General features: G+C 37.6%; 1 protein-coding gene across 1 annotated transcript in view; it reads left to right on the top strand.

Moving 5' to 3' along the window:
• The window catches only part of LOC134753616 (acetyl-CoA carboxylase), a 170,786-nt gene that overhangs the window by 10,325 nt on the left and 147,638 nt on the right, over positions 1–12,823 (top strand). The window contains exons 2-3 of the mRNA XM_063689553.1: positions 4,089–4,183; positions 4,675–4,826. Coding sequence (XP_063545623.1) covers positions 4,089–4,183; positions 4,675–4,826 — 247 coding nt within the window. The remainder of the gene's footprint in view (positions 1–4,088; positions 4,184–4,674; positions 4,827–12,823) is intronic.

Below are 12,823 nucleotides of genomic sequence, written 5' to 3'. Positions count from 1 at the left end.
GTAAGAGTACATGACCAATGATTATTCCGAATTTGATATTATTTTAAACAATAAAATATTATGTAACCACAATAGTTTAGCTGACCAATATACAATAATAGTATTCCTATGAACATAATCTCTGACGATCATTATAGTAATGCGTTTTAGGTTTGATTGAAGGCAAATTTATAATGTATTTTATAATGAAATAAAGATATCGTATCTTATCTTAAAATTAACAAATATTTATGTAAATTTCATGCAAAATACTAACTACCAAAGATTAGATACATTTAGAAACGGACAGAGATCACCCTGGTCCCTGGTACCTCTCGCTCGCTCGGCCCGTTTTCCTTCTTTCTCCTTATGGCCTCTCCATAGGCACCGATTATCTTTTGCGATTTGCATTACATTGCGGCATTTGATCGATCGATTGAATTCGTTGCTCCTACTAAGCCGGCAATTATCTAAAATCGCATGCCATTTGTTGCACCGTCTGTAGAAGCCTAAAGCTAAAGGCTTCTATGATTCAGTGCGTGATGTAATGATGTTTAGCGACGCACCCATAAGTAAGAGCGAGAAAGCAATATCTCTTTCTCGCTCTTACTTATGGGTGCTTCGGACAATGACCTTGGTCGGTGCGGTAATGTGTTAGCCGCTTTTATTTGTGTGCACTAGGGTTATGCGCTTGTTCGATATCTTTCCTTATCGATACAATTTGTTCTTTAAATTATCCTACTTAAATCATAGTTCATCGTTCATAAATTCCGATACTGCGTAATACGAGTAACATTTCTCCGTTAATTAACAATTTCAGGGAATTGACAAAAAGGCCAGGGTTTTCTATTGCTTGTAGTTGTTGCATATTAAGTAAATAATTCAGCCTATATACGTCCCACTGCTGGGCACAGGCCTCCTCTTAAGCATATTATTATGAAGGGCCCTCCACACTCATGCGCGAATCGCGGCGCCAAGCCGCGAACGCGAGTGTGGAGTCTAGTAATGATAATAGTTAGGTATTTTATTATAAACTTTGATAGAGCTGTAATAGGTACTTTTTTGATGGATATATGAGGACAGACTCCATAAGAATTAGTTAATAATGAGTGGCCATGAACAGTTTCATGAATATCATCTAATTAAATTAATATTATATTTCAGATAATTGAACAATCAGGCCAGTAAGTGCACGCGATTTTAATAAACACAATTTTTACGTTTATTCAGTCTTAATTATGATGTCCGTTGACTTATAACGTCTGTTTTCGGCCGAAAAATTAAAAAAAAAAATTGCCGCTATGTTGTGTTTGAAATTAAATATGTTTTGTATCAAAATTCCTAGTGGAACCGGTGGTTAGTATAGTACAGTGTTATACATAAATTGACTATGTCTATGTGCTAATAAAAATACATTAATTAATATCTATAAGGTGTAGGGATGTGACGACCCCACAGAAATAAATATACCATAGAAGACGCAAATGCATCTACTTCGCGTGTCCGAAGTGTCCGAACCCCGACCAAGCGTCGAGGTTGGCCGTTGCTCTTTACAGTCCACGCGCGTCAGTTACAGACGGACGCCCGTGAAAACTTAAAAAATGCTTCGTTGCATGATAATTTACTGCAACAGCCCAAAAATTGCGAGCACCCAAAGGCAAGAACATACTTCCTATCACAGATAAGTAATTTTAAAATTATATTATGCGCAAATTTTGTATGAAAAAGTCAGCACGCTGGGTTTCAATACAAATCGTGGTATTTGCGTCATCTAGCGTATATATTAAATCTGTGGACAACCCCATCGCCCGCTGGTTTTACCAGCAACGTAGGGCAGCTTGTGGCGAGCTGTTGGGGATTAGCGACCTCACGTACCCGAGTGTTCTTGGGGAGTTCTGTCACCCGAAGGACGGTGGGTGGGATAAGATTCTCTGCCTCTGGCTTGCCTTAGCCGGCCGGCCAGAGTGGAGTCTTCTTCTTTTCTTGATGGACTTGAGGGCGGTGTTGCCCGTAGCCAATGTCACGTAAAAGGGTAGGAACAAAATAAATGCTCTTAGAGCACGACGCTGTTCGGTGGTTGTTGTAGTTGTCTCGTAAAACCGATAGCTGGATTTTACGAGAAGCACGTGGACTACCGGCCATTGACTCCAAAATGGTGGTTAAACACGCTTTGAGATTAATTCTCCATTCACTGCACACTACCACATTAGATTATTGTATAATAAAGCTATCGATATTACACTTTAAACAATATTAATGAGCAAAAAACAAAGGAATTAATCACGAGGCTACTATCAAGATGGCGTTCGAACCGGAAGTCTCCAGAGTGGAGTCGTTAGAGCTATAAGCTCCAGGGGTGGAACTGAAATTGAGCCGCTCACACCGGTGTAGCCCTTGAGCCATCCTAGATGTTGCTTTTTTGTGGGGGCCCATCTTGTGAGGGCGCGTCACCGTCTGCCGGAAATAAAATTGCCTACCGTTTTATTAGGCAGGCGTCCGGTTTTTTTATCCCATATTTTTATCTCATATTTCAATGACACTCTTACGATATTCTTTCAACTAAAAAGCTGAAAGAAGTGCGCCCAAATCGCGTCGAGAGAACGTCGTCGGATCCTTCTTTCGACCATTTACACAGCTATCTCTCGACCAATAGCTGAAAGAGAAACGTAATGGTACCTTTCTTACGACATAATTTGCTAGTTGGGCAGTACTTAGTCCATCGCTTTCACCCAATAACCTAGTTAATTTTAGATTCCATCAACTCTCAATAGTCCTTACATCCTGGCGGGTGCTGCCTCTGCGTGCGTCCCATGACACGGGCGAGGGCAGCATCCCCTCGGTGTATCCCTTACATTTAATTAAAGTGTCAAAAGGGCCTCTATGTGTTGGCTTCGGCTCCGCGCACGCCTCCCAAAGGTCCTGAACACTGTCCGTGATGGGAAAGACAATTAACATCTCACTTTATTAAATTAATCAGGTCAGTCACGGAGCGCGATTTTTATTACACTTTTACTTTTCTCAAGACGATTTTACTTTTATTCAGTTTCAATTATGAGTTCCGTTGACTAAGTCGGCTGTTTTTGGCCGAAAAAATTGGCCGTTATGTTGTGTTTAAATATGTTTTGCATCTCTGGCCGTAGTGGTGGTTAGTACAGTGTTATTGTTAGCTTCGCGCCGTGATTCGCGTATGAGTGTGGAGGGCCCTTAGGAACATTTTATGTCGATGGCGATGGCGGCAGCATTCCTTAGGAGAGTGTCAATTTACAAACGGGCCTATCGCGAATTTATTTTGTCACCTTTATTTACCGACGTTTCGACACAGGTGCCCGTACCCGGTTAGAGACCCGTTTGTAAATGTGATTTAATTATGTGTTCAAACCGCGAAAGTTTTAAATGTCAATATCTTGTTTTTATTTTTGGAATTTTATGGTCTGGATACTAAAACCCTTTGGGACAGGTAAAACCTATGCTGGCGCCATCTATACAAACTTTGATAGTTGCCAACCCCATTTGGTCGGGGATTTTTAAATCATGACATAGTATAACACAAAATCGCTTTACGCTGTCTTCTTTTTTTTTAATTGTCTTTGAATTGTCTGTTCCTATGTATGCTTAGATCTTTAAAACTACGCAACGGATTTTGAGGCTTTTTTTTTTTAAATAGATAGAGTGATTCAAGAGGAAGGTTTCGGTATATAATTTGTTAAGGTTTTGTGTTAATTGGTTGAACTACCCGTGCGAAGCCGGGGCGGGTCGCTAGTGTTATATAAACTCTGCGTGAGCTGTAGACCTCGCGAGCATTATTAACTACAGAACTGAATAAATGTATGGCTCTGCCATTTTGAAAACTTTTTAAAAGCTTGAAAAAAAAACATCTAACTTGCCAACAAGATTTCATTAGAACCGGTTGACAATTGCGACCTGGGCTATAACCGCGAAAATTTAAGTTCGCAAATTGCGGGCATATTTCTCTGTCACTCTAATTACGCCTACATTGGAGTAAAAGAGAAAAATCCCCGCATTTTGCGAATTTCGGTTTTCGCGGCAGCCCCGCTGTAGAGGAGAACATCCTGGACAGGCCTTATATTGACAGTAAATTTTGGTTACAGGTCAGAAGATGTGCGACCAGGAGCAGGCCAGATGCTCTTCCAGCGAGAGCGACAATTTCGAGAAAATCGACTCTGAAGAAGTGCCTGAACAGAATGTGAGTGTCTTACGGAATTATCAAACTAATGCGGATCACGCCGCTCAGGTGTGTGAGCGGAGTAGCCATCATATGGGGCATTTTCTATGAAAAGGGACCTTATTGTCGATGGCGCTTACGTCGCACAGCGTCGCGCGGCATTGTATTTATATCGGAGTGTCGTTTATAATGGCGTAAGCGCCATCGACAATAAGGTCCCTTTTTATAGAAAATACCACATATATATCTATGGGGATAGCGCTATGCTTGTCCGACTGAAATCGGATTTTTTAGGTACTGAATATATTAGCATATTTTACGATGTTTTTTAGGCTCAGGGGGCGACATTGTCCACAGATATATTTCGTCACCGGATCCCCGGCAAGCTTCGTTCTCCATAGAAACGTAGTTACGCTCTTATTTTAAAATCAGTATCTATTATATATGACATTTATTTCAGTTTATAATTTTCTACAATTTCTTGTCGGTCTATACATATTTGTTTCTACCAGGGTCAGCCAGGGTTCATCGTGGGCGAGGACGAAGACGAGGGCCCGGCGAACGAAGGGGGGGATTTCTTCCCCAACGCACCCCCTCCTAATCTGAAGCCGAAGATGACTATAGTCCAGCAGCTCGCGTTGGCGGAGAAGCGGAGTACCCTCAAGTAAGTCTTAATTAAGAACAAAAAACTATACTCTCCCGTTCTTTTGGATGCTAGGACTAGCGTAAGACAGAGACAGTATGATTCTCTCCTATCTAAATTAATTAATTGGAACGTAGAGAAATGCACTGAAAGGTCCTTAGGCCTCATACTCACGAGCGCTTTTTCAACGCGCGTTAAAAAGCGTTTGAATGACACAAATGGAAACATTATTCACACGATGGCAGTAGCGCTTTTTATCAAGCGTTGTTGGATTTTCAACTTTAAGCCTTGGTCTTTAAATCGAATTTAGCGTGCGGGCAGATTCAAGCTCTTTTTTAACGCGCGTTGAAAAAGCGCTCGTGGATCCTACCCACTTACTCAGCTTGATGTCCGGATTTCCGGAAGTTGATTTTTCAGTGAAAACTGGTAAAACTAAAACTATAGTCTGTCAAACAACTTTGTCAGTAGAAAAGGGCGCGATTTTCAAATTTTCTATGGGACGATAACCCTTCGCGCCTACATTTTTTAAATTTGCCGCTTTTTTCTACTGACGGAAATGTCTTGGCAGAGTATATCTGCACATGGCGACTTTTTGCAGCGATTCAGTCGCAAAACTCGCAGACAGGCCGCGGCGATACAGTCACTCTCACTATACACGCACACACATCACACACGTAAACACAATTCTGCATCGCTAATCGCTACTATCGCGATACAGCGTCGATACAGCCGCGATTCAGCATTCATTCAGACAAAAAAAGAAAAGCTGGCCGGCCCATCCTTCACGAATGTGGTGGTCAAAAATCGTGTGTTCGAACCTCAGTTGTGCTGCAGAGCAGAAAAATTCGTTCTCGAAAAATGCAAACGGCGGAGATTAATAATTCGGTCCGGATCCTTATCATACACAGACAAGAGGTTAATTAGTGTAATTTTATCAAACCTGCATATAAAAAATAAACATATGTTTGACAAATTTGTCGTCTAAGAAGTAATTGTAACTTTTACTTAATCAATTTTCATACTATTTTGTGACTTAAATTTACTTTTTTTCACTAAAAATAGTTCTTTTTGAGCGAATCCTTAAAAACGTAACCTTTTTTTATACTTAAGCGGATATCCGGATCCGTCAAATTTTAATATCCGAAATATCCGGATCCGAAAAATTGGCGGATATTGCAAACCCTATTCACGATAGTGATGTGCATTATCGATAACATTCTTATTTTATCAGATTTTTTCTGATTTTCGAACGGTCTCCGTTATACCGAAATTGTGTTATAGATTCAATTAAAGCTGTGAAAATTGTGTGCAAATATAATATATGCGCCTGATATTTAGCGAATAAACTAAAACGAATTTGAAAATGATATCAATCAATCAATCAAATGTTTTATTCGTGATAAACTTAAAACTAAAATTACATACAAAAGTATACTAAAGCTATAGGAACTTATAAAATAGGTAGGAGTTGAAGTTTACCACGAAATGGTCTCGCCTCAGCATAATGCTGACCCGAAGGTCAGCGCTGATCTTCCGGCGGGACCATATGATAGTTATGTGTTAGCATCAGGCGATTTCGCGTAGTTTCCAATGTTATCAATGCTGATATTTATCACTGTACGAACGAAGGCTCCTATACCACAGACCTATACTAATGATGAGTATGCAACATCATATGTATCGTATGTGACATCAATACCAACAAAAAAAGCTTCCTAGGTCAATTTTTTGCACATCAAAAGTTAATATTTAAGTAATTATTAAAAATTATAACTATAATTATATCCTATGAAAGCCTTATGGTGAATCCCTTTTTATTTCAAGGTTGTGTAGTGAGGTTATGTGTCACCACAGAATAAATAATAGTACTTCCTACAAAACCGAAGTTTGACAGCGGTTCAGGGACGAATCATGCTGTCCCTTTCTAATATATGGCACTATCCCTTTCGCCTATTTAGGATTGTCAAAATTCAAGTCATTATCTTATCTGTGGTCGTGCAGTGCACGCAAAGGGACGTCAAGTTGTGCCAACCCTAAAGGGCCCTCCACACTCGTGCGCGATTCACGACGCGAAGCCGCGAACGCGAGTGTGGAGTCTAGTTCGCTAATCAGCGAAATCGGCTTCGCGCCGCGATTCGCGCACGTGTGTGGAGGGAGCTTAATAATTGCTCGGAGCAATGCTGAGCCGAACGGAGCCGAGAATACACGAAAGGAGGAGTTTCGCACCCCTGGTGTCACTTACAAATTATATATAAAGGATCATATATTCCACTAACAAAGTTGTTTATTGACTATTTAGCTGGTAAACAAACATAATTAACTTATCAGTCGTATAATTATCGACTCTAATCCAAAGCAATAAATATTGGTTATCAGCAAATAATATTAGGAGCTCTTCCGATTAAGAATGACGCCACCTTATGTTAAAACAATAAGTCATATCTGTATATGAGTGTCATAGACACTTACGTTATTTTGGATTTGAACGGCTGAGTTGGTGCCAGAAATGGCGGTAAATAGGTAGTAGGTATCTAACCTTCGCGTCCAAATCACGTTCGTAAGTCGTAAGACCTAACTCGTCACTCCGAGAAATATTAAATTACTACTTTTATTTTATAATTTACATCGCAAGTTCTGTGCCAACGCAATGTGTTACTTATTATATTAAAAGTGAAAGTATTTGTTTTGATTACAAATTCAAAGTGCGTGCGTTCGTTTGGCCCGGATTTTGGTTTGTTTACTTTTTATTCGATGTTGCCAATTTTTAATTAGTCAAAATAGTGATGTGGGTATGACGTGTCGTTATATTTTCGCGAAAAGTTGATCATGAGTCATGTTTGATAAGGATCATCACGATGATATATTTATTAACAGTGAATATGTTCTAATAGCGTGTAGAACTATTGCATAAAAGATAAGAATAATCATTAAAATAATCATTATCGCTATTATCAGTTCGCGAAACTAGTATCAAAAGTTTAGTATTAGCTAGCATGATGTTTAGTATATATATACGCAGTTGATCGTGCTTTTTCACGAATAACAATTAAAAATGTATAGGTATGAGCAATTTGATACATTTCATCAGATTTATCTAGAATTATATTTGTTAAAAAAGTTGTATATCATCCTTATATAAACTGAAATATATAGTTGGTCAAGCAAATCTTGTCAGTAGAAAAAGGCGGCAAATTTAAAAAATGTAGGCGCGAAAGGATATCGTCCCATAGCAAATTTGAATTTCGCGCCTTTTTCTACTGACAAGATTTGCTTGACCAACTATATATCATTTATTAATGAAAAAATGACGAAGCCCTCGAGCGGTGAAGGCCGGAAGTGGTAGTGTGACTACTTAAAAAACAAATCAAAATATTTGATAAAAATAATTTGATTTGTTTCCAAAAGTGTATTCTATTATGTAAAGAAATTATAGTCTACGTTTTAGTACCTTATGGGATCAATCTTATGATTATTAAAAACTTCGTATCCAATATACCAGATACCATAATACAATAAACCATATAAGAATGTATTTTTTTATTATTTATTTAATATTATAAATGATTTCCCTATTTAAAGTTATACCTATAGTTTTACTATACCTAAATATGCTGTAAAATAAACAAGCACATATATTAACGTTTTACTGAAGGACAATACAGTCAAAGTAACAGTCATTTTGACGTAGGTACGTTGCATGAATAGATTCCTTTTTTAGGGTTCCGTACCCAAAGGGTAAAAACGGGACCCTATTACTAAGACTCCGCTGTCCGTCTGTCATCAGGCTGTATCTCATGAACCGTGATAGCTAGACAGTTGAAATTTTCACAGATGATGTATTTCTGTTGCCGCTATAACAACAAATACTAAAAACAGAATAATATAAATATTTAAATGGGGCTCCCATACAACAATCGTGATTTTTTTGCTGTTTTTTTCCGTAATATTACGGAACCCTTAGTGCGTGAGTCCGACTCGCACTTGGCCGGTTTTTCATAACATTGAGTTTTTACTTAAGAAATCCTCACGATATGTAGCCTCTAGGTAATTTATTTAATACCATGAAACTATGGCCTAAAATAAACTCGGATATCTTTGTTCAGGTGTGGTGTGACTATAATTTTGAATGTCGAAGGTCTCTATATATTTTATAAAATAAAAGAAAAACTCAGACTAAAGCCAAAAAGAACATTGGATTGATATTTAGAGCCGGTCAAACAAGTTTGTCAGTACAAAAGGCGCGAAATTCAAATTAGGACGATAACCCTTCGCACCTACAGTTGTCCTATAATCCCAGGTAGATAAGTGACGTCAGCGACGTCATAATGACGGCATTATTACGTCATAATTACGTCGCTGACGCCATAATGACGTATAAATGCTACCTGGGTTTCCTTTAAACTTTATTGAGGAATTGTTGTTTGTGTAAATAGTTGTAATTATGGATCATGTATCTGAAATAAATGAATTTATTATTATTATTATTTATATATTTATTCAGTACTGTACTGGACAAGAGTTGGGTTGTTTGATGGTAATTATTATAATGTCGGTTACTATCAAGTTACTATGTCGCAGTTAAACTGGTTTATCTTATTTGTGTTAGTTACCTAATAACTGGTTTTTAATTTAATTTATTATAATATATTGTCTTCGGTCATAAAATAAAACAAGTTAATTAAGATTATATCACGTATAATGACATTTACATCTCGACGTTTCGAGCCCGTTCCAGCCAGCCAGCATGCGAGGCGTTGACCACGAGCGCTGGAATGGGTTCGAAACGTCGGGATGTATTTGTGACGTTTTCAATCAAAAGGTACCAAATTGTCGCTTACCATAAGGACGAAATTAGATGTGTTGTTTTCAATCAGAAGGTACCACATTGTCGCTTGGTATAAGGACGCTCTGATAGCTTATTCGTATAAAGATACAATCTAATTTCGTCCTTATGGTAAGCGACAATTTGGTACCTTTTGATTGAAAACGTCACAGATTGTATCTTTATACGAATAAGCTATCAGAGCGTCCTTATGCCAAGCGACAATGTGGTACCTTTTGATTGAAAACAACACGTTTAAAATTAACTCGATTAACTTATATACAAGGCATACATTCTAATAGTCACTTTAAACGAGCAAAATTATAATGATAATTTACTGATATTTTTATTGTCTTTATTTATGGAGTTGCTAAATGGCTGAGAAACAGTAATTTGCATCGACCTTAACGTGACATAGTTTACCATAGAGTAACTTATACTAGAGCGGTACTGTCATAGTAAATTTTGTAACCCCAGTAAATTCACTGCCATCTGTCGACACACTTTAAAACTAAAAATGAAGATTTATAAAAATACGATAAAATGTATTTAAATATGGATAAATGATTGTTTTTATTTGCATTAATTATTTTTATGATTTTGACCCATGTTCTTTCACTGATATGCGTTAAAATTGTTAAATAACAAACAAAACCGTGAACGCCATCTATACGACAGTAGGCCAAAGCTAGTAGCGCCCTCTGAACGAGAATAAAATTTTCTTGATTTTCGAGGCACGTTTTTTCCTTAGACTGTATCCATCTATTACGGAGTTATATCTATCTTTGTAGTTTACTTACGGTCCAATTAGAACAATGCATATAAGATATCACAGCGATACGATACGATACTGTCGGTGTCTATGTAAAGTTTTTGGTTGAAATGTCACTGACACTAACACATCGGTATCGTATCGCTGTGTCATCTAATAAGCATTGTTCGAATTGGGCCGTTAGACGGTCACCAATGTCACAATTGAATAGCAACTAAGTGTGAATCCAACTGGTAATAAACGGCAATTATGGGGCGATTTATAAAAGGAAAGGATAAAAGGATACATAAAAATCGATTGGTAGTTTTTAGGGTTCCGTACCCAAAGGGTTAAAACGGGACCCTATTACTAGCACTCCACTGTCCGTCTGTCTGTCACCAGGCGGTATCTCATGAACCGTGATAGCGAGGCAGTTGATATTTTCACAGATGATGTATTTCTGTTGCTGCTATAACAACAAATACTAAAAAGTACGGAACCCTCGGTGCGCGAGTTCGAATCGCACTTGGCCGGTTTTTTTGAGTCTTCGTCGATCTTATTGTACCTTTTTTTTTTTAATGAGTGTAGGTACATTAGCATTACAGGAGACAGGTATATAGCAATTTATGTCACTAAAGGGGCCCACTGACTATCAGTCCGCCGGACGATATCGGCCTGTCGGTTGTTCGGAACTGTCAAATTTTTGTTCTAACTGACAGGCCGATATCGTCCGGCGGACTGATAGTCAGTGGGCCCCTTTATACGTCGAAAATAATCAGTCCATGGAGAACCCTATGTTATTTAAAATAAAAAACCGGCCAAGTGCGAGTCGGACTCGCGTTCCAAGGGTTCCGTAGATTACACAATTTCTAACAATGTATTTTTTTATGTGAAACGTTAGTGAATTGTCTTTAAAAAACTCGTAGGGGTCGCGATCAAAAACTAAGTAATTAAGTCCGACTCACGCTTGACTGCACATTTCTAATAGGTTATCCTGTGATCTATAGGTAAAGAACTATTTTGTGTATTTTTTTTCAAATTTTAGACCCAGTAGTTTCGGAAATAAAGGGGGGGGGGGGGATGGTCATTTTTTGCCAATTTTTTAATAAAAATTATAAAAGAAACATTTTCGAGATACAATAAGCTCTTTCATTTGATAATTGATATGCAACACGATATAGTTTGAAAAACTTTATTATTTAATTTTCTCATTTACCCCCCAAAAGTGGCCCCTACGTTTAAAATTCATTTGTTTACGTTACATGTCCATCTTTGGGTCGCAAACTTTTATATGTGTACCAAATTTCAAATTAATTGGTCCAGTAGTGTCGGAGAAAATAGGCTGTGACAGACGGACAGACAGACAGACGCACGAGTGATCCTATAGGGGGTCCCTTTTTTCCCTTTGAGGTACGTAACCCTAATAAAACAATACATATGCTATAAAAAACGACAACATTTTATCATTGTAGTAAAATTATTCTTTTTTTGTGAAAATTTCCATCGAATTTGTTTTATTGACGACCCACTTGTATAAAGAGAACGACCTCTCTACATCAACAGACATAGCTATGTGAAGTTGTAAAGTTGTTATCCAATTTTAGTAACCAACGAAATATTTAATTATTACGATATTTTGAGTAAATCCAAGTAAAACAAAAAGCTTAGCAAAAAGCTTGTCGACGCAACCGGTGACCAGAGAGCTGGCGGCTTTCTCTCGCAGCGCATAAGTATTGCCATTTAGCGAGGGAATGCTGCCAGCATCTTTGGCACAATGCCGCGGGGGCCTTATTTAGATGTTTTTTAATTAAGAGTAGTTTTGTTTTTTAATTTTTTTATTTTATTTATAAGTTGTTATTCTTAGTTACTTTTAGTTTTACTTTTAATTGAATAATAATAATTGTTAATCCGATAATAAACCTAAGTAAAACTTTTAATAACAAAACTAATATGCCTAAGTAAAACATCTAAAAACGCATGTGATGATTTATTTTTCATATTTTTCTTGCTATTAATTTGAGCTCACAGGCCTCACAGCAGCTTCTTATTACTATAGGAGTTAAAAAGTACGTTGTAGTCAGCTTAATGTATACTTTAATTTAAGAAAATGTATTTAATTTTGTATGTCATTATCAAATCATTCTCAGAGGGAGAGCCACTGTTTTTTACCGATCATTTATCCGAGTGACGAGAGCGTCCTTGGCAACCGGTTCGTTACGTGAAAACGCTGTTAAAGCACAGAGTAAGTAATAATATTATGTTAAAGGTTCTACAGCCTTAAAAGGGTTCTTTAAAGACGTAACATATGAAATATATTTCGACGACATGTGGATTTCTGTGTTTTCGTTGGAGGAGTGTACAAATGATATTGAATACTGAATGGGACTTTACAGAAAACAGAAACTAATATATTTTTATTATTTATAAATAAATATTATAGGACAT

This window comes from Cydia strobilella, chromosome 27 (genome assembly GCF_947568885.1).
Source record: "Cydia strobilella chromosome 27, ilCydStro3.1, whole genome shotgun sequence".
NCBI lineage: Eukaryota > Metazoa > Arthropoda > Insecta > Lepidoptera > Tortricidae > Cydia > Cydia strobilella.
The sequence above is the reverse complement of the archived record's forward strand: the minus strand, read 5'-3'. Positions and strand labels throughout refer to the sequence as shown.